The sequence below is a fragment of the Globicephala melas genome, chromosome 20 (assembly GCF_963455315.2).
Source record: "Globicephala melas chromosome 20, mGloMel1.2, whole genome shotgun sequence".
Classification (NCBI taxonomy): Eukaryota; Metazoa; Chordata; class Mammalia; order Artiodactyla; family Delphinidae; genus Globicephala; species Globicephala melas.
In genome coordinates, this window is record NC_083333.1 from 10,526,640 (window position 1) to 10,549,085 (window position 22,446).

A 22,446-nucleotide genomic window follows, 5' to 3' on the forward strand; every position below is an offset into this window, starting at 1 on the left:
TTATCCTGATTTATTTCTGAAGTTTTGAGGGAGGAATTTAATTATTAGAGGACAATGGGGCCAAGTATATTAAATTTATTCCTGCAGAGACACTACTATGACAAATAGTCACAGTATTAATATCCAACAAGTATTAAGCACTTACTCAACATGTAATGGACTCGAGTTCTAAATACTGTGGATTTCACCCTTCTATCCAAGTCAGGTCCATATTTTAACCGTATCCAAACAAACCATATTATTGCATATATAATGAGGCCAAGCAGATCTCAGCTGTTGTTTCCTTAATAAGCAGCCTAGGGGGCTTCCCTGGTGGCGCAGTGGTTAAGAATCCGCCTGCCAATGCAGGGGACACGAGTTCGAGGCCTGCTCCGGGAGGATCCCACATGCCGCAGAGCAACGAAGCCCGTGCGCCACAACTACTGAGCCCACGTGCCACAACTACTGAAGCCCACGCGCCTAGAGCCTGTGCTCCGCAACAAGAGAAGCCACCGCAATGAGAATCCCGTGCACCACAACAAAGAGTAGCCCCCGCTCGCCGCAACTAGAGAAAGCCGGCGTGCAGCAATGAAGACCCAATGCAGCTAAAAATAAATTAAATAAATAAATTTAAAAAAATAAATAAGCAGCCTACATCCTTATGAATACTTTAATTTCTAATTTCACTAGGTATGTTAGTTTCCTGCAGCTACTGTAACAAACTTAGTGACTTAAAACAGCAGCAATGTATTCTCTCACAGTTTTGGAAGCCAGAAATTTAAAAGAAGGGGGTCAGCAGGGCCACACTCCCTCTGGAGGCTCTAGGGAAGAACCTGTTCTTTGCCTCTTCCAGCTTACGGTGGCTCTTGGCATTCCTTGACTTGTGGCTGCATCACTCCAATCTCCCTCTGTGGTCACAAGGCCTCCTCCTTGTCTGTCTCAAATCTCCCTCTATAAAGTCACCTGTCATTGGATTTAGGGCCCAGCCAGATAAATCAGGATGACTTCCTTATCTCCAGATCCTTAACATAATTTTACCTGCAAAACCATTTTTCCAAATAAGGCACAATCACAGATTCTAGGAATCAGGACATGGACATACCTTTTGGGGGATCACCATTCAACCCACTACACTAGGAGATTTTAAATAAGCTCCAAATGCAAAAATAAAAAATAAAAATAAATGATCATTTGGGTAAAAAGTCATACTGAAGGACGCATACCATGACATTATATACAGCAGAAAATCACAAATCAATGCTTTAAAAACATATATATTTAATGTACAGGATTGGAAAAAAGGACTCTTTGATAATAAACATATTCCAGGTAAACACAGGCTTCCTAAACTGATGAATATTTAATTGCAAATATTAACACCCTAAGTTACACTTCTATGTAAAGGAGAAACTCCAAATCCTGTTCTTTAGGAAGACATGGAAGGCAAGTAATACCTTAAGAGCAACTATTGCTATCTCTCCCCTTTCCTTGGGTGATCTAACATTTTACATGGATTAGTTACAAAAGGAAATATTAGATTCCATTGAATTTAAGCACAAGACACGGCTAAAATTTATCACTGAGAGTACTAAATATTTGATGCTTATGAGTGTGAATAAATAATTAAATATTAGGTACAAGGCAGATTCCAAAACTAACTGAAGCATGAAAAAAAAAGGTATAAATACCTAATAGTCAGTTAATATAAATTTTGCTATTGGATATGTTCCAGGCTTCCTTTTCTATGTCAGTGAAATCTGCTTCCTTTTTGTCCAATGTCTTCCATTGCTGGGCTCCATGACAGTAAACTCTTTAACCACACCAAGGCCTTGGTCATGGAAAGGATTTATTTTAGAAACAAAATAACTTCTTTCTTCTTTCTAAAGGTCATAGCTGTTTTTTCTGCTACTTGCTTCCTTCAACGAGCTATTAAAGTCCCCGTGTGAGAAAAGTTACTGGGCAAGAACAAGCAGTCTGTGTTGGCTGTCCCACAGTGCAGTGGCTGGTTAATAAAGAAGATGTCCGGGCTTCCCTGGCGGCGCAGTGGTTGAGAGTCCGCCTGCCGATGCAGGGGACACAGGTTCGTGCCCCGGTCCGGGAAGATCCCACATGCCGCGGAGCGGCTGGGCCCACGAGCCATGGCCGCTGAGCCTGCGCGTCCGGAGCCTGTGCTCCACAACGGGAGAGGCCACAGCTGTGAGAGGCCCACGTACCACACAAAAAAATAACAATAATAATAATAAAAAAAAGATGTCCACTTAACCTTTTTCTCATTTGGTCTCATCCAAAGAGTAAGGCAAAAGGATCAAGGTTACAGAGGACTGATGACCCAGGTACAACTTTTACAAATATCTTTAAATGGCCAGGGAAAGCTTTACTTCTTCAGTCATGCCCCCAAATGAGTCGTTATTGAACCAAGAATCCCTTGCCACCCATCAGAGGCTGCTAAGCACAGATGCTTCAAAGATTAGTTCAAGGTAGTGCATAGATGCTTCAGGAGAGTGGACCAAAAATGAGGAGGCCGTGGAATACAGGAAAGAGTGAACAAAGAAGACGCCCCCAAAGTACGCAGTTCACTAGGATCAGAATGGTCATTGATATAAACCCCTTATCATTCCACCTTCTGACAAACCCCTTTTATTATTTAGACATTAACATATTTTCAGTCTTTTGCCTTCCTTTTCCACATTGTCTCTAATATTGTGTAGTTTTCTGGAGTTCTGAACCAGGAACAGCAAGCTCTCCCTAAAATCACTAGTCCCGTGGTCTCTGCCAACATTTTCAAGCTCATCAAACAAAGACAATGTCTGTTTGAGTTTGGCCTGAACAATTTTTTGCTCTTCTAATTCTGCAAGAAGGGCCTGCTTAGTGCATAATTCAGTCTTATACTTCTCCTGTAACTGTTCAATTTCTTTTTGGAGAAGCTGGAATTCTTCCTCACTGTAAGGATGCGTCTCCTGAGGTTTATCTTCCGGAAGCAAGACGTTTGGGGGAATACGCAAGATCAACTGTAAAAACAGCTGCTCCATTTTGCCAAAAAGGTTATCAAAACGTCCTTTCATGAAGCAAAGAAACTTTTCCGTGCACTTACGAATCTGGACTGGGCTAATCGCACAGTCTGGGATGCCATCCAGCTTCTTCAGAATAACCTGTTCAACAGCCTGCATCACTTCAAATAGGTAGTCTTGAAATGCAATGTAGATCCTAAGCATGCAAGTTTGCGGTGTGAAGCCAAAGAACTGGGCCTCATAGGTCATCGGATCAACAGACATCTTGGCTTATTTTGCTTTGTTTATTTTGAATGTGAAAAATCTGCAAATGTAATAAGAAAAAATTTCATTTGTGTTCAAAAAAATCATCTGATGAAAGTAACAAATGACATTACAGATAGCAAGCAAACAAAAACAAAACAAAGCAGACAAAAAAATATGAAGTTTATGTTCCTTGATACCTGATGCTACTTCCAGCCTCACTCATCCGCAGCAGGATACAAACGCCGCCTCGCTGAGGCTCTTTCCATCAGCCTGTAACCTCCCTCTTCCTCCTCATTGTCCATTTCCCTCACCTCTCAGTTACTGAGGCTTCTGGCCTATGGATCAGCCTTCGGAATCCTATCATCCCAGACAACTTTCAAGTTTACATGGATGATCTTACCAATGCCCTAGAGACTCAGTTCCTTGAGTTTCGATGATCTTCATCTCCACTCTTTTAGCCACATGGCGATTGATATTTGTAACTTCTTTCCCTAGCTGCTCCTACTTTTTGACCACAACCTCATATGCTGGTCTTCCAACGCTCATTCGCATATTCATATTATACCTTAATCGTCAAGACTTTCAGCCCTCTGATCTTCTTTTTCTAGCGCTCAGTCTCTCCCACCTCACTTCTTCCTCTCTCCATTTTAAGCTCCATGATCCATCACTTCAACGGCTCCCTTGCCAAGGTCCTCAACTCCCCTGTCCTTCCAACCTTGCCATCTGAAAAATATCCCATTAGAAGCTGAGCAAGCCTGATGTTTTCTCAAGGGTCTGGGAGACATTCCTTTCAAATGTAAACATCTAGGAAAATAGCACTCCTATCTCCCTGTCAATGTGGGTGTTTAACCTAGGGACCTTTTTCTGAGCTGTAACCATATACTTGTCATAGAAATAAAAGTATTGATAGTTTCATTATTCCTGCAAAGTAATTAGCTAAAAAAAATGGCTACCTCAATTACCAGGTGAATTTAGGATGAACCTTATGAAATAATTTGCAGCAAGTGGTGCAGTCAAATCTTTCTATGGGACAAGATGCTGTTAATCTTGAGAATTTATGTAATGGCTAAAAATAGAATGGTTGTAATGGTTTAGCTGTATAAAATAGGGTAGAATTTCTTTCTGTCTTTGTCATCTCATTCACAGATTACCTATAATGCATTGTAATACAGATATGCTTATTCAGTAATAAAACTGCTTTCTCTTCTATATCTTGTGGAGAGGATTCTGTGGATTAACAGGATTTTAATTTCAACATTACCCTATGCCTTCAGGATCAATTTCAAACTCTTTCTCATGGCTTACAAGGACCTTCATCATCTGACCTTTACTAACCACCCTGTCCTCCTTTTTAAGGACCTCACATATGCATAATTGAAGTGATAATACTTCCTATTTCATAGCACTCTATATTTGGTCCATGCTAGGTCCTCTCTTATTTATTTTCTTTCATCGCCCATAGGAACCTACTCCAGTGTTTTAATGTATGCCTTTTCAGTTCATCTTTAATTTTAATTCATCTTTAACAGGTTTTAGACATACAGTTGACCTTTGAACAACATGGGTTTGAACTGCCCAGGTCCAGTTATACGTGGATATTTTTCAGTAGTAAATACTAAAGTACTACATAACCCACAGGTGCTTGAAACTGTGAATGTAGAACTGCATATATGGAGAGCCAACTCTAAATTACACAAGGATTTTTGACTGCTGGGTGGATTGGCACCCCTAATCCCCACGTTGTTCAAGGGTCAACTGTATAGTCTTGAAAAATACAGTTTTCTTTATGTGTGGTTTGCTTTACATTATGTTTGCAATCACTTCATGTTATTACACTTCATTGTCATTTTACTTCATTGGTTCTTTTTTTATTTTTGGTTGCACTGGGTCTTCATTGCTGCGTGCGCGGCTTTCTCTAGTTGCAGCAAGCAGGGCCTACTCTTCGTTGACGTGCACGGGTTTCTCACTGAAATGGCTTCTCTTGTTGTGGAGCTCGGGCTCTAGGCGCGTGGGCTTCAGTAGTTGTGGCTCACAGGCTCTAGAGCGCAGGCTCAGTAGTTGTGGCGCACGGGCTTAGCTGCTCTGCGGCATGTGGGATCTTCCTGCACCAGGGATTGAACCTGTGTCCCTTGCATTGGCAAGTGGATTCTTAACCACTGCGCCTCCAGGGAAGCCCCACTTCATTGGTTCTAACCGAAGTATTCCATTAATTTTACCATATGCGTATACCGTACTTCATGTGTCCACTGTCCATAGTTGCTGGGCCACAGAGTTTACCCATACATAATTTCACTAAATACCACTAAAATGTTCTCCAGAACACTAGGGGTGGGAGTACAGCTAGGCTGGTTTACCCTCCCATTTGCAGTATATGAGAATTTCTTTCTCATGTCTTTGCCTTCACTTGATATTACTCAAAATTCTTATTTTTGCCAATCTTGTAAAATTGTTTTACAGTGTTGCTTTTTGAAAACCAAAACCATCTAACCCCCACACAGGCTGGACACAGAGGACTGCAACTATCGACAGTCTCCTTGCCTCCCCAAACAGCTTACTGTTTACATTAGCATGACTCTACTATTCTAGGAGACCTGAGTAATATTTTCATTGTCCAAACGGCTTGACTATTCATTATGAGCCCCCGGAAAGACTGATCAACTCTGAAATGCTAAGCACCAACAATCTGTACAGCAAGATTCTCTGAAACCCTTGCCTCAGCTGTTTCTCCCAATGCTGGACTGCTTTTCATGAGCTCTACCCAATCCTAATCAAGCCTCCAAATTGAAAAATCCACCTTAAACCAAATTTGCGATTCTCAAAAAACTCCAATCTTGCCTGTCATCCCTACAAGACATTGCCAAAGCTCTGTCAAGGTGTTTTGCTTACCAGGGTAGGCAAAACACTCAGCACTGTTTTATCAATAGGCTGTGAGGGTGATGTTTGGGGTGCAGGTAAAAGTATTTTAATGTGCGTTTCTCCAACTGCCAGTAAAGTTGAGCACCACCTGAAACGTATTAACTCTTAAGGTTTCTCCTTCTGTAAATTACCCATTCATATCCTTTTTAAAAACCACTCTCTCCAGCCTTTTACTTAATTCCTTCCTTATATACTACCAGACGAGGCCACTCCCTGTTCCAACAACCTTTAGTGCTTCCTTATAACCCACCGAATAAAGTATAATATTCTTAACTTTGCCTGCCATGATCTGACTACTCTTTGTTCCAACCAAACCAAGCTATGGCCTTTCCCTGTGATGTCTTTCCCTCAAGAGAAGATGCCTGGCCAAATATCTTCCAAGGGTCAGTTTAAATACACTTCCCTGCGGACCCACCCCCTCCTCTGAATTCCCATCAGGACCTCTCTTCGGGCACTGGCCAACTCCTACTTTAGGATATTATTATCACGGGCCTATCTTCTCCGCAAGCCTTAGATTTCCTGAGGGCAGGATGAGTACGGTTTCAATAGATATTTACAGGTGAAACGCGGGAGGTGCCCAGGACACCTCAGCGAGTAGAGCACCGGGAGCTCCAGAAACCGCGGAGTAGGAACCACTTCCGGCCTGAGCACTGGCTCCCGGCAGGCCCCGCGCCCCCGCTGCATGCCGGAACCTTAAGAGTGGAGGTTCGCGGCCCACCGGAGACTTTGCTCCATCGGGCCGCTCCAGCGCCCGGCGATGAGGCCTCAGCCAGTGCCACCCCTTCTCGCTCCTCTTCAGAGAAAATGCAGCCCCGTGGCACTTACCCAAGCGACCATGAGAGTGACGAATTCGACCAAACACTGGCTTCCCGCCACCTTCTTTAAACCACCGCCGGCTGCCAGAGATAGGCAGCACCGCTAACTCCCTCAAATTCCGACCGCTAGCTGCCTTAGAGCGAGGGCAAGATGCTACCGCGCTCCTGATTGGCTGGCTGTCCGGGGGCAACCTATATTGCTGACGGAAAGAGGGCGAGCGGGAAAGCTAGCTGTGGCTTGCGGGGATTGGCGGAAGGAAGCGGTACTCACCCTCTTTCCCGCGACGTAGGTGGGTGGAGAAGCGAGGCTGGGCCGCCGCGGAGACACAACTCGTGATTGGCGGGTGTTCTTTCATTCGGGCTCTAGCGATTGGTGGCTGACCAACTGAGCAGCGCTGATTGGGCAGCAGCGTAAAGGGGAGGGCCCCGCCCTGATCCCGCCCCGCCTCTGGGACAGACTGGCGGAAGGGGAAGTGGGGGGGGGCCGGCGGCGGCGGGGAAAATGGCGTACCAGAGCCTCCGGTTGGAGTACCTGCAGATCCCACCGGTCAGCCGCGCCTACACCACCGCCTGCGTCCTCACCACCGCCGCTGTGGTGAGCAGCTGCAGTGCCAGCTTCTCATTATCCGTGCTGGATATAACCGGGTCCTCGGGAAACTGGGGTTTGGGCCTCCGGGAAGCTCAGAGGGGTTGGTCTCAAGGGTGGGTGGAGGCGTACAGGGTTCACTTTGGGGTTCGGAGTGGCCCCGTGAGTGCTTACCCGGTGACCCTAGAAGGGAGTGCTGCTCCAAGAGGGCTGGGGGATCAGGACTGAGGGTCAGTTTTTGAGAAATAAAGGCAGGATCTGTACCAAGTCAGGGCTTGGGTGGGAGCCGCCCACCCAGGAAACGTGTCTGAGAACTCCTGCGGTGGCCAGATGATAATGTGGTGACTAGTGGAAGGAGGGTCCGCTTACTGGAGAAACGTAAATATTGAGGATAGAAAGCTGGAAGTTGTCGAGCGGAAAAGTCTTGAAATACAGAGAGTCTGTAATAGAGGTTGGCTGGAAGCACCCAGCCCTCACAGTGGCAGGGTATTGAGTCTTGGTTCTTTTGAGTGAATTCTGTTGCTTCACACAGTTGTTTCAGGTGGTGCCCATGTGTTGGACAGATTCGTAGCAGCTGCTCTTACTTGCCCTGTATCGAAGATATCACCACCTGCCTTCCATACCTTCACATTACCCTTAACTATTGAAACATCAAACAGACTTTTACTTTGTGTTAGGTATTGGGGAATACAAAGAATTGTATCAATTCTACACAGTTCTTTACCATCCTTTTCCTCCAGCCTAAGAAGAAAGCCTTAAATGATTCAGTCTAAGTGACTGAGAGTGGGAAATTGCTGGCCCTATTAATCTTTTGTTGTAAATGATGATATTTTGTTTCTTGATTGACTTGCTTGAAGAAATTCTTTTTCTATTTCAGCAGTTGGAATTGATCACACCTTTTCAGTTGTACTTCAATCCCGAATTAATCTTTAAACACTTTCAAGTAAGTGGTCCATCACAACCGCCATTAATGCCTCAGTTTTTAAACTTGTTTTTCTTACATTTTAGTAGCTAATCCTGTCATATACTGTCTCAAAGAATTCAGTGGGAATACTTGATTATAAGGCTTATGGAGGTGGGGGGGCGGGGTACAAAGCAGTGATTCTTGCAGTCTGGAACTTTTAAGAGACTCTCAAGCTCCTCATCATGTACCAAATCAGAATCGCCAAGTGTAGGAATTAAGAATCTGTATTTTATTTTTAAAGTTCCCTGCATGGTTTTGATTTGATGTGTCCAGTTCCTGTATTTAGGAATCACTGGTTCAAAGTTAATGTTACAGATTGAGAGGAGACTGATCAGCTGGCTGTCCAGGGAGAGTCTCACAGGATGCCCTTATTTTGTGCACTCACCACCATGTACCACACCTGCCACCTTGGTGTTACTGCTATGGTCCTGTTCAGAAACTCAGTTCAGTTAGTGTTCTGATCCATCTTCCAGGGATCACATCATCCTAACAGAACTCCAGAAGACTGACATCGAAGACAACATGGCAGTGTATTAGATTACAGTGAGAGATGGTCCTTTCCAGTAATTTGAGTGCTAAAAGAGAGATGTGTTTTCCTGTTCTAGAATGATCATATAGGCTATAGTTGGAGTAAGAGAGAGACCCCAAAACCAGTAATTCTGTTTCTACACCTGCTGTTGCCTCTGTCCCAAATGTGTTTCATTCACTGTATACCCACTGAACTCCAGCTTGTCTTTCAAGATGCAGCTTTTGTGTAGCCTTCTCAGATTCATCCTCCCTTGTGTCCTTAGGGTATCTGTAAATACTTTTTTTATATCTCTCATCTCATACTTGCACTTATTTATATGCTTGTCTCCTCACTAGGTTGAGGACTCTAAAATCCTGGATGCAGTTAGTATGTAGTAAACAATCCTGAATTGTTTCAACTTTAATAGTTACAAATTCTTGGGGCTTCCCTGGTGGCGCAGTGGTTGAGAGTCCGCCTGCCGATGCAGGGGACACGGGTTCGTGCCCCGGTCCAGGAAGATCCCACGTGCCGCGGAGCGGCTGGGCCCGTGAGCCATGGCCGCTGAGCCTGCGTGTCCGGAGCCTGTGCTCCGCAACGGGAGAGGCCACAACAGTGAGAGGCCCGTGTACCGCAAAAAAAAAAAAAGTTACCAATTCTTAAGAATTAAATGATGCATAAAGCAGACCTGTGGGCCCTTATAACTGCATTCTTCCTCCTCTACTCACATGGCCTTTGCTGGGAGCTATAGCTCCATCCAAACAAACGAGATTTGATTTTGCCTGGGGTTAAACTCTTGTTTTTTTGTTTTTTTGGGGGGGTTTTTTGGCCAGCCATGTGGCATGCGGGATCTTAGTTCCCCAACTAGGGAATCAAACCTGCATCCTCTACAGTAGAAGCATGGAGTCTTAACCACTGGACCACCAAGGAATCCCCTGAGGTTAAACTCTTGACACCAGTATCTGCAGTTGGAATTAGGATTTCTCCGTTTGAGTTCAGTCTCCCTATACAAACTGTGTGTCCTTGGGCAGGCCGTTTTAAAATCATCCAGGTCTCTTACTTTCCTCATATGTGAAATGGGGATGGTAGTGCCAACCTGCTCATCTCACAGGATAATTAAGATCACATGAGAGAACAGAATATTTTAAAACACTTTAAATGTTAAGTGTTCTGTCATTGTGAGTAGTTGTTTTTATTGCAGGTGTGGATGGTTTGGGTGGGTAAGAGTATATCAGGGTTTGAAAATGAGCGTCTGTGTATCTACCAATTAGACTCTAATTGTTAAAGTATTAGGTCTTTACTTACAGGGAGTTGGCTCTTTGTTCAGACTAGAACTTGAGTATTTGCTTTAGAGTTACTCTTCACTCTGGATGTTTCTGACAACTGATATAGAAACATTTCTTAGCAATTGATAATTAGATCCAGCAATTTTCCTTTCATATCTTGAGACTATTCATTAGATTGTGATACTACATATATGAAAGCACTATTCTGCAAATTAACCTAGTCTTTCCATCAAACTTTTCCCATAATTTGCCTGACCATATAGTATGGGTTTTAAAAAAAAAAAAGAATCACAATTTCAAGTTTTCTGTCCTACTATCCTTAGAAATTCCTGGGGCAAGTGACATCTTTCACTGAAGCAGCACAAAAATTCAGTGTCAGATTGTGTGCCTCACTTTTGAGTTCAGACAGTATCACCTATTCATGGCCTTCCAACCCTTGTAGTCATAGGATATCTCCTTCATCTTAATATAAAAATGTTTTCTGGTATATTTTACTTAATCTATCTTTCTCTTGATGTTTTTCTTTTAACAGATATGGAGGCTAATCACCAATTTCTTATTTTTTGGGCCAGTTGGATTCAATTTTTTATTTAACATGATTTTTCTGTATCCTTTACTAAGTGGGGTTAGCATAAAAACTTTAGGTTTACTTAGGAAATACAATATTGTTTGAAACTATTAATCCTGTTATTTTTGTTACCATCTTAGCTGTAACTTCTGGCTACTGGCTCAGTGATACACAGAATAGTTGGTCAGTTAGTAATGTTTTGAGGGTGTTTATAGGTCACTGTTTATTCAAATGGGAGGTATTTAACCGTAAAATGTTTACATTTCTGCCCATAAGCCACTTACAGATCTGACCAAAGGAGAGCAGAAGTGATTTAATTGAGGCGTACTTACAAAATAACACTGGCGGGCCCCAAGTGATAAAACACAACCTGGGAGTGGGTTCATGGGGGATGGAGAACTTGAGATCTCCTTGGATCTTGGTTGCTAGTTCCACTGGTTGGAAAGACAGTGCCGTGTCTCCTGGGCTCGCCATGTTCCAGTTTGTTGAAAGAGAGGAAGAGTTGTGCTCTGATCAGATGGTAATTGGGGCCATTGAGCAGGGCATTTCTCCTGCACCCCGACCCTCTGGATTAAGAGGGGAGTTACAGCTCAGCTCATCTGCAGTAGACAAAGGGCCTTTTAGGGGTGACAGGATTCCTGCCCTAGGATGGATTCCTGTGTCTTCTGTATGGTGTATCATTCTGGTAAGTTTCTAATAATTAAATTTTTTCATTGTAATGCCTCCTTATTGACTGAGGTATAGCAATGCTTAACTCCCTGGCCTGAAAAAGCAGATTTTTACATGAAGCTTCTTGATGGGGATTTCCTCCAAATTAGGTTGTGAAAAAGCAAGGATGGTGTAGATTATGCTGTGGCTGAACACGGGAAAGACAGGACAAATTTGAAAAGGTGTAGTCGGTGACGGGAAGCATGTTTATGTGGTGTCTGGCCTAGTTCCCCAGTCAGGAACAGTTTTTGTAAAACATGGAGCTGGTCTTCTCTTCACCTTGCCTAAAATGCCTGGTAAAAGAGACGCAACCATACTACCACTCATAAATATTCTTACAGGAACAAAGGCTGACTTCTTACACATAAAGTGGAGTCCAAGTGTACTTAAGTGGTACATTAAATTTTACTTCCTTGGGCTTCCCTGGTGGCACAGTGGTTGAGAGTCCGCCTGCCGATGCAGGGGACACGGGTTCGTGCCCCGGTCCGGGAGGATCCCACATGCCGCGGAGCGGCTGGGCCCGTGAGCCATGGCCGCTGAGCCTGCGCGTCCGGAGCCTGTGCTCCGCAATGGGAGAGGCCACAACAGTGAGAGGCCCGTGTACCGCAAAAAAAAATTTTAAAAAAAGAAATTTACTTTCTTCATATTTGTGTGCTTAACATTTTCTTAACTTGGAACTTAAGATATCGTTACTGTCGAATGCTAGAAGAAGGCTCTTTCCGAGGTCGGACAGCAGACTTTGTATTTATGTTCCTTTTTGGTGGATTCTTAATGACTGTATCCTTCGACAAATAGAACAAATACAGGAAAATACTAAAGAACTCCCTCTCTCTTCCTAAAGCTTTTCATCTGTCTCCCAAAATTCACTAGATACTCGGAATGAACAGATAAAAGTAGACCCCCCACATATTAGCTTCAGGCTCCTATTTATTTTACAGCGTACTTTATGTGGCAGCTTTTCTAAGCCTAGAGGTTGGACAGGATGCTTTTCTACTGTGAGCAAGTCAGAGGAACTGTTAACCCAGGTGGGTTACTATTAAGTATCTTAGATGTATTCTTGTTGGTGGGTGTACTTTACTTTTAAGCTAAGTTGGTAAGACGTTTATTTGGTCAACATCAAAACTTTTTTTAAAATTTTTATTGGAGTATAGTTGCTTTACAATGTTGTGTTAGTTTCTGCTGTACAGCAAAGTGAATCAGCTATACGTATGCATATAGCCCCTCTTTTTTGGATTTCCTTCCCATTTTTTAGGTCACCACAGAGCATTGAGTAGAGTTCCTTGTGCTATACAGTAGTTTCTTATTAGTTAAATAAATTACTTTTTTGAAAAAAGAATTGTCAACTGAGTACCAGACTTGAATGTAGCCCTGTCTGACAAGATGGTTTTGCTCCAGCTGGCTTGATTCACGTTTGTAAAGGTCCTCATGGTGATCACTGACCAAGGAATTAACACATACTCCAAAGAGGCAAGAACTTCATGAAAGCAGAATATTAATTTGAATTAGCAACACTTCAGATGATGTCGCCTAAGCAGGTTTTTGCCTGATGGCTCTGGGTAATTATTTTCAGGCTTTTTTTTTTTTTTCCTAAAGATGTAACTACTGCTCGCCTTTCCTAATTCAAATGTATGTTAGAACACAATCCTTAGTTCCCTTGCCCAGTCTTCCCTATTATACTTAATGTTGCTGTTTTCCTTAATGCCAACCGCTAGCTTTTCGGTTTGTTTGTGAGCTTAGTTTTCTTGGGCCAGGCCTTTACAATAATGCTTGTCTACGTGTGGAGCCGAAGGAACCCGTATGTCCGCATGAACTTCTTCGGCCTTCTCAATTTCCAGGCCCCCTTTCTACCCTGGGTGCTCATGGGCTTTTCCTTGTTGTTGGGGAACTCAATCATTGTGGACCTCTTGGGTAAGATTCTTAGCACTACTTTTTCTATTATTTTACTTGCAAACTTATTTTGTCACTATTTTTCATGTTAATCCTGCCTGGCCTTCATATACAGCTCTTACAGGATTATCTGATAGTTATATGCTCAAAGACTACAATATTAGTTTTCAAGATGTTAATAAGTATATTGACATTTCTTCCTAAAGAGAAGAAATTTTTGTTGGTAGAGCCTCCTGCCATCAAATTTCTAATCCTCTCCCTCATCCTTTATTTCTGGTTGACTCTAGGTATTGCAGTTGGACACATATATTTTTTCTTGGAAGATGTATTTCCCAATCAACCTGGTGGAATAAGAATTTTGAAAACACCATCTATTCTGTGAGTATTTAACACCAGGTTACATGTTCCTTGCAGGTAAACCGGGGCTCCCAGCACACATCGTTCAGGCCAGTAAATATTTGGAGATTGAGCAATCGGGCTGCCGTTGAGGAGCAATTGGATTGGGTAGGAACAGACCATGCCAGAGTTGTGGCAGGAGGCTCAAGGTGTCCTGAGGGTGATGTGGTAATTGCTGTCCCAGCTGACCACCAGCACCTCCTGTCCCAGGGAGGAGCCTGTTGGTTTCATGAAGGATGCTGTCTGAGTTTAGAGAGGTGAAGTAGCGAAATGGGCAAAACTGACTAGAGGGAGGTTTCTAAAGGTGGAATGTCTGGTCTTCCAAACAGGTGATAGAGATAAGCAGTGAAGTAGAGTGGAAATAGCTTTGGGCTGGAAACCAGATACAGGCTGTTTGTTCTGCCAACCAGCCATGTGATTTTAAGCAAGTCCCTTCTGCTTTTTCACATGTCAGTTTCCTGAGGGTAGAGCTTTGATTTATAGGACCTCCTTCTATGCCAGAATTTTGTGTCCTTGGGACGTACTGCATTAAAAAGGGTTCACTTGAGGAATAAAATGTGAGTTTTTATTATTAAATGTTGACTGTAGAATAAGCAAAATCAAGAAAGTAAAGTCTTCCATAATCCCACCATTTAGATATAACAGTGGCTACCACTGTTAACTTTTTAATGTGTATTCATGAGCCTTTTACTGTCTGTGTACTCTTTAAAAAATGCTGTTTCATAAGCTTCTTTCTAATGTAATATATCATAATCATTTTTCCATCATAAATGTCCGATAGAATTGTAACAGCTGCATGATACCCCCGATACGAATGGAGCACGATTTACAAGTCTCTTAGCAATGGACACTGACATCCTTCTTGCTCTTCCTTCCATAATTGGAGTGGTGAACATTCCTGTAGCTACCCATCCATATAGCATGTGTAGCAGCACATCCTTTGCGCACATCCATGATTATTTTCAAAGGATAAATTCCTACAAGTAGAATAGCTGTTCAGTTTCTTGCCAAACCGCCATGCAGAATGGATATTCAGGTTTACATTTCCACCAGCAACGTATGTGTCCATTTCCCCACATCTTCATCAAATGTGGGAGAGCCCCATGACCCCCTTTAATGTCCACTTTCTGTAAACAAGGACAGTCTTTTACATAGTCAAAATCTGGAAATAAACATTAATTCTCAGACCCAATTCCACTTTTGGCAGTTGTCCTCAGAATATAGCAGAAGAATGCAGTTCAGATTCAGGTGTTTCGCTTCGTTACCATGTCTCTTTAGTCCCTTTCAGTGTGGAGCAGCTCCTCAGCTTTACCTTGTCTTTCGTGACATTGATGTTTTTGAAGATTATAACCCCATTTTGTAGAATGTCTCTCAATTTGGGTTTGTCTGATGTTCCCTCACATTTAGGTTCAGGTTTTGCATCTGTGGCAGGAATATCAGAGAAGTGATACTGCGTTCTTCTGATTGCAGCCTATTGGCACAGGATTTCAATTGGTTGAATTTGCCAGAGTGGTAGTAATCACTTTGATTACTTGATTAAGGTATCTGCAGGGCTTTTCCATTGCCAAAGTTACTTTTTTTCCCCTTTGTAATTAAGTGTTTTGTGGGGAGGTACTTTGAGACTACGTAAACATCCTTTTTCATATCGAATTTCAATTCATTTATATCTGCAAGAATCCATGGTTTCATGTTTTATTCATGAATTATAATCCCTTATTGTTGTTTATTTTGATGCTTATATTGTCCCAGATTTGGCCAAGGGGAGCCTCCTTAAACTGGCTTTGAAGTACTATTCAATGTGCTCCCATCTTTTTTTTTTTTTTAAAACCAATTTATTACTTTCTGGCCTAGCAAGATATCCCAGGCTCATCTTGTGCTCTTCTTGACCCAATTGTAGAATCAGCTATTTCTTTAAGGAGGCCTAGTTCCTTTTTAGTAGAGAATGGTATTTAGAGACCAAGGTCTGGGCGGCAGATGTGCTTATTGCTTTTGGAGTATTACTACTCCCAAGTCCTCTCAGTGAACAGAGCAAGGGAATTATATACATATGCATATGAGTGTATATACATGTATGTTTTCAGATCTGTGTGTTTTTTAAACATGGGTTTATGCGGATACTCGCAGTTCTGGTACAACTCCACGTGATTCATTCATTTTTTTTTCCTTTCTATATTTTTCCTCCAATATTTTATTATGAAAATTTCCAAACTTACAGAAAAGTGGAAAAAATTATACAGTCACATTTACCTACCACATAGATTCTACAATTAACAGTTTACTATTCTTGCTTTTTGTACATCTATCTACCTCTCCATCCATCTTTCCATTCCAGTATACTTAATTCTCTAAATATTTTAGAATCTCTATCACTAACTAGAATTCTTTTTTTAAATTTATTTATTTATTTGGTTGCACCAGGTCTTAGTTGCAGCAGGCGGGCTCCTTAGTTGTGGCATGCGAACTCTTAGTTGCAGCATGCATGTGGGATCTAGTTCCCTGACCAAGGATCAAACCCGGGCTGCTTGCTTTGGGAGTGCGGAGTCTTAACCACTGTGCCACCAGGGAAGTCCCTAACTAGAGTTCTTTGTTTATATACAACAAAATACACACATCGCAAGGGTTTCGACTAACGGGTTTTCATAAACGCACATACCTATGTAACCCAAATTCCTATCAAGAGAAAATTACCATTACCCAGAAAGTTCTCTCAAGCCCCTTTCCTGTCAACCCTGCCCCCTTCCCCCAAGAAACAATCACTATGCTGATTTTGTCGCTCCACAGATTAGTTTTGCATGTTCTACAGCTTCATGAGTGGAATCATATAGTATGTATGTACTCCTTTGTATAAGGGCTCTTTCATTCAACATAATGTTTTTGAAACTCACATTGTTTTTCTTGTAACAGTAATTTGTTCCCTTTTTTGCTGAGTAGTATTCTATTTTATGACAATCCACCCCTTTCCATATTTACCCATTCTCACTGACAGTGAGAAACCCAATTCCTGTTATCATTAATGTTTTTACTTATTTAATTAATACCCCCATATGTAGCCAGTCTCTCGTCACTGTGTCCCCCTGTTCCATATGGATGCCTTGCTCACCCTGCTCTGCCTCAGACTCCCTATGTCAGGCTGCCCTCTTATGGGGGTGCCCTCCTTACCCTACTCAGGCTCTTGACACCCTGCAGCAGGCCAGCTCCATGTGTGCATGCCCCAGTTGGGCTCTTGACTCCCTATGCAAGGCTGCTCCCCTAACCCCCATCCTGCTCTGGGCCACCATGGCTCCACCCCTCCCCACCCCCATCCTCCCCGCATGGACACCTGCTTTGTTCTGCCCTACCTAATGTTTGGGAAGTAGATGGTGGGGGGCTCAGTTTTTAACATGCTTTCCTTTAATTCTTGTGAGAGCAAACATTTTCATGTTTTTTAACCATTTGGATTTCCTTTTTGAATTGCTTGTTCAGCTCTTTATTTTTCTTTTAGTGCCTGTTTATTGTTAATTTGTAAGAATTAAAGGAGCTCATATTGAAATATAGACGCTTTTTCTGACCCCAGTATAAAACAGGAGTTTTCAGATAATCTAATTTCATCAGCTGTGGGCAAGTACAATTAAAAACATGAATGCAAATAGAGGATGCTTCTTTAATGGTTAATTCTTTAAGGAAATTTTGAATGACCATATAGTAGTATTTTAAAAGTCTTTTGGACATTTGCTATCCCTTCTTATGCTCCGTGTGATTTTTCTTGGAATAACTTGTTAGGTTTTTTTTAAAGTTTAATTACAATAAAGTATACATAAAATTTGTCATCCTATACATTTTGAGTGTACTGTTCAGTCGCATTAAGTACATTCACGTTGTGCTTCTATCAACACCTTCCATCTATAGAACTCTTCATATTACAAAAGTGAAACTCTGTGTCCATTAAACATTAACTCCCCATTCCTTCTTTCCCCCGAGTCCTTGACAACCACCATTCTACTTTCTAGCTCCATGAATTTGACAACTCTAGGTATCTCATATAATTGGAAACGTACAGTACTTGTCCTTTTCTGACTGGCTGATTTCACTTAGCACAGTGTCTTCAAGGTTCATCCATGTTGTAGCATGTGTCAGAATTTCCTTTCTTTTTAAGACTGAATAATATTCCATTGTATGTATATACCATTTTGTTTGCCTATTCATCTATCAGTGGATATTGGGTGATACCTTGGTTGTGGGGAGACATTCATGATAGATTTAGGGAAAGGTTACAAAACAGAAGTAGTGTCTAACTTTTGTAAAATTACATATATAAAAGTTCTGGAGGAATATTGAAAGTGTCAATACCTCTGGTGATTTAGGATGTTTTGCTCGTATATATTTCCTGTTTTCGCTACAATTACATGTACTGCTTTTGTAGTAAAAATTAGTAAAGGAGGTAAAAGTTAATGTAAATGCGAAATAATTATGAATCCCTTCAAAATATGGTAACTGTTTCACTGGTAGGCAGACGTACTGCTTGTCCATTGGTGGAAACCCCATGGGATCTTTTTGATCTTGGAGTAGTATCGAGGACCTAAGATGACTCTGGGACTAAATTATATCCGTTGGCTGTCTTTTAGGAAGGCTATTTTTGATACACCAGATGAAGATCCAAATTACAATCCACTACCTGAAGAGCGGCCAGGAGGCTTTGCCTGGGGTGAGGGCCAGCGCCTCGGTGGCTAAAGTGGCAGTGCCAATAACGAGACCCAGCTGGGAAGGACTCAGTGACATACCCATTGGGATTCTTTTATCCTTTGTGTTGCAAAAGTATGGACACTTTTGACAGCTTGACAAGATTTTGACTCCAGAAGCACTTTATGAAATGACACACTGATTAATCCAGAAGACATTTCCAGCAGTTTGCCAGTGGTTCCTCACTACACTGGTACTGAAAGTGTAATCTCTTGGAGCCAAACAACTGGAGAAACAAATACCCTGCTGCCTCTAAGGAGCAAGTACCTGAGTACTTGAGTTCTGTGGTGACGGGCAGAGTTCTTCCTCTTCCTCCTCCTCTTTGATAGACGAGGCCATGGTGTAAATGGAAGTTTCAGAGAGGACAAAATAAAACTGAATTCCATCTCGCTCTCTCTCTCTCACTGAATTAAAGCTTTTGTGTGTGATCTTTTAAATTATCACCATGTCTTCTAGCTCTCCTGCATAGGTCTGCACTCAGAGCAGTTTACGTGCCCGCTCTTCCTGTGTCTTCACGGCTTTCGCCTGGATTTCATTTCAAGATGGGAGATACATGGCTGAGACACCATGGCTGTGTACACAACTTACTAACCCAGAATGCCAGCTCCAGCGGGGAGATTTGTTTCTGTTGTCCAGATAGTTTGTTCTCCGTTTGGGTTTTACAAAACTTCAAGTTGTCAGACAGCGTGGTGGAGAAAAAGGGTAGGGTGGATCAAGTAGCAGCAGGAGCTCTGTTGTAGAGAGTCAGGTAGGCGCGAAGCTAACGTACCGTCTCGTTTATTTACTCTGCATTTCTCTGCTCGGAAATATCCAGGGAAAGGCAGGTCGTGGCCACATTTTTAGAAAACAACAGAAAGATCTTCTTTACACCTGGGAGACAGGTTAGAATGTTGACTCTAACTTGAGATGAGCGGGTACCAGTTAGGCAGGGATACATTTCTCCTGGGTCTTTGGCTGGTGAACATTTATCATTTGCTTCATGAAAAGCCAAGAAGCTTTCAGAGACAAGTACCTGGTTTACCTTCCCAACCAGGTAGAAACCAGACAGGTCCACAGAAGTTGGCACTTAAAGCCAGTGGTTCAATAAGTACTTAGCCAAGATGTTCACTTCCTGGGGGCTCAGCAGGTTGACTATCACACTGCCTAAGTAATTCAGAGAACCGGGAGAAATAGAATGAATACCCCCAGGAAAGAGATTAATTCAAATCATTCTAATAAATGGCATGTAGGCCAGGGAACATTTCCCAGATATTTCCAGCTTGGCTAAGTGGTTGCTTTCTAGAGTGTGAGATGTCCCTCAGAAGGATGAATATGAGGTTTAGATTAAACATAATAAACGTCTTAAATGGGAATTTGCAGATCATTTGCGAAGTGAAAAGTATTTTAATATCTTTAAATGGAATATACATAAGTAATGGAATTTAATATAAGTACTTTACATGCTGCTAGTTAGTAACCTTGATTGTTGCAATTTTATGGAACGTGGGTTAATGGGACTGCTTTTTTTCCTGAGTGGCTTTAAAAAAATCTTTAAATGCCAATCTTAGAATGTAGAGTCCTTATGGGATTCTTAAATTTTGTCTTTGTTCAAGAAAGCTTTTAATTAGAAGGTTGGTTTTGTTTTGTTTTTCATTGTTTTGGGGCTAGAAATAGGTTTCTCTAGTTAAATTTGTTCTCCCTTAGTTAACTGTGGTTAACTAAGGTTAACTAATATCTGTGGTGAAATTTTAATTCTAAAATCTGTCCACTGAGTGTTCATTTAAGTAGGGAATGTCTAAACATACTGATGACTGGGTAAGACAGGAAACATTTTGAGTTTATGGCCTAAACGCAGTCAGTTATGGGATTTTGGTCTCTCCGATTTTATGAGATGAAAATTCCTAGTGGCAGGATGCCATGCTGTGCTACTACATTGTGTCCTATGCAGTTGGCATTCCAAGCACTGACCTCTTAATTTGAGTGGCCAGTCCCACTACCACCATCCCTGGCCCGGTGTTGTACATCCGGATACTTTGGCTCACCTGGACGTAAGGAAAAGTCCTCACTTCTTCCCCAGTTTACCTCTCAATCTTGGTTCTTCCAGAACACACTTCTTTTTCTTAATGCAAGTCAACTGAAAAGCGAGATTTCATACATGGAATCTTGTGACCAATTTTCCTGACATACATAGAATTTAAAAGATTCCTGAATTCCACCAGTAATGCTGAAAAGCACACCTAAGGCATAGCTTTTTTGTTGTAGAAATACAGTATATGTTCATTAAAAAAAAAAAAAGGACATGCAAATTGCATCTCCATAGGAGATAACACTTCATACATTTTGCTGTTTTTTTCCACTATGGATTTCTCTTTGTTTCTCTCTTCCACTTGTTCTTTCTCTGTGTCACTGTTGTATGTCCTAGTATCTTTCATACCTCTTGTGTCGTCTCTAAGCAGAGACCACCCAAGTCCTGGATTCTTGGTAACGAAACCCTCACTCTGTCTGTGGGGCCTATGAAATTAGGAAATATTGGCGCTATTGGCTTGTTGGGTAAAGGGCTTCCTAGAATTGCCATCTGTCCTTCACAGCCTGCATTTTATATTGTGGCTGTGTTTTCCTTTGACAGGTAACTCTGTGTTGCGAGTCATGATACTGCCGTTGTTTTCAGTGTTCTGTAGGCTGTCCCCTAAGCTACTTATATATTTTACACGTTTGCATTAAATTTGTTGAACTTTGTATAATCAAGTCACTTCTCCGCTCAGAAATGCACAGTAACTTCTTAGTAAGCCCCCATATCAAATGCATACGTTCTGTCTTCCTCTGAACGTTACTCCCACTTCTACCTAACAGGGACCTCAACTTAATTCTCTTCAGTTCTTCAAGGCCTTGCCCCATTCCTGGCTCCTCAAGATACCTTGACTCTAGGGCCTATTTCATTGCCTGTGTTCTTTGAATCCCTATGACACTTTGAGTCTGTACAACATACTCTTACATCAAATTACTGTATTGTTCTTAGCTGGTACATGTAAATGAGTCTTGTCTCCTTCATGAGAATGTAAAAGCTCCTTAAGAGCAGGAACCATGTCTTAAATTTTTGTATCCACCACAGTGCCTAGCATAGTGCTTGGCACATGGGTGCTGAATAAATACTTTGTTTATTGATCAGCAAACTATTATCTGGTATTTTTAATTATAGAGGGATTAATGTATGTGCATGCAAGCTTGTACCTAGTTGCTGAAGCTTATGACTGTCTCAAAGTGGGATGGAGCAAAACAACATGATCAACGGCAGGGGTTTGGTGGTCCGACCAGCCAGCCAACAACGATGACCACCAGCTGGTATGGTCATGGTAAGAACAGATAGCTAAACCCATGGGCCCTTGCAGAGCAGTTAAGAATGAGATGTGTCTGACAATTCACCTTTTAGAAGAAGAGCCCAGATATTTCTTGAATAGCTATTAGCTTATGACCATCTGCATATGAAAGCCACTTAACCACAAGAGGGGACAGCAGATTTCAGACTACTAATATGAGGGATTGGGGGGAGGGGGCAATGTGTAACACTGCTTAATGCCAATACAGGATTTTATTTTTCAACTGTTTGTTCCACTTAGCTTTGAAGCTGCGGAATCGTTGGGTCATTAGGCTAGAGATTATGAATGAATTACCTATGCATGTGGTTACTTTTGCCTGCACCATGGTTTTTGTGGGGGTTTTTGTTTTTTGAGCCAGTGTTTTAAATTGACAGATTTCACATGAAAATCTTCATTTGGGGCTCTTCTTGAAAAAGCAAAAAACCGGAAGATCTGGCAATACCAGGCCTGCGTGGCACCTGCTGCCGAGAGATAACTAGTGGCTGTTTCTAGAGACGGCACTTGCTCTATCAA

The 22,446-nt window shown here is 42.0% G+C and overlaps 2 protein-coding genes across 3 annotated transcripts; one reads left to right on the plus strand and one right to left on the minus strand.

Annotated features, from left to right (window-relative positions):
• Positions 1–1,237: 1,237 nt before the first annotated feature.
• MIS12 (MIS12 kinetochore complex component) lies at positions 1,238–7,202 on the minus strand. The gene is made up of 2 exons (XM_030861659.3): positions 6,975–7,202; positions 1,238–3,291 (listed from the first exon to the last, which is right to left on the minus strand). Exon 2 carries the CDS (start codon positions 3,249–3,251, stop codon positions 2,631–2,633), a length of 621 nt encoding a protein of 206 aa, XP_030717519.2. The 5' UTR covers positions 3,252–3,291; positions 6,975–7,202; the 3' UTR covers positions 1,238–2,630.
• A 248-nt stretch (positions 7,203–7,450) lies between these two features.
• DERL2 (derlin 2) lies at positions 7,451–21,708 on the plus strand. Of its 2 annotated transcripts, XM_030861654.3 has the most exons (7): positions 7,451–7,559; positions 8,428–8,493; positions 10,838–10,911; positions 12,265–12,358; positions 13,294–13,489; positions 13,756–13,846; positions 18,466–21,708. In XM_030861654.3, exons 1-7 carry the CDS (start codon positions 7,467–7,469, stop codon positions 18,569–18,571), a joined length of 720 nt encoding a protein of 239 aa, XP_030717514.1. In that variant the 5' UTR covers positions 7,451–7,466; the 3' UTR covers positions 18,572–21,708. The 2 variants fall into 2 exon arrangements, with proteins under 2 accessions (XP_030717514.1, XP_060146781.1); XM_060290798.2 differs by lacking the exons at positions 10,838–10,911; positions 12,265–12,358; positions 13,294–13,489; positions 18,466–21,708 and having other exon boundaries at positions 13,756–13,821.
• The last annotated feature ends 738 nt before the right edge of the window (positions 21,709–22,446 follow it).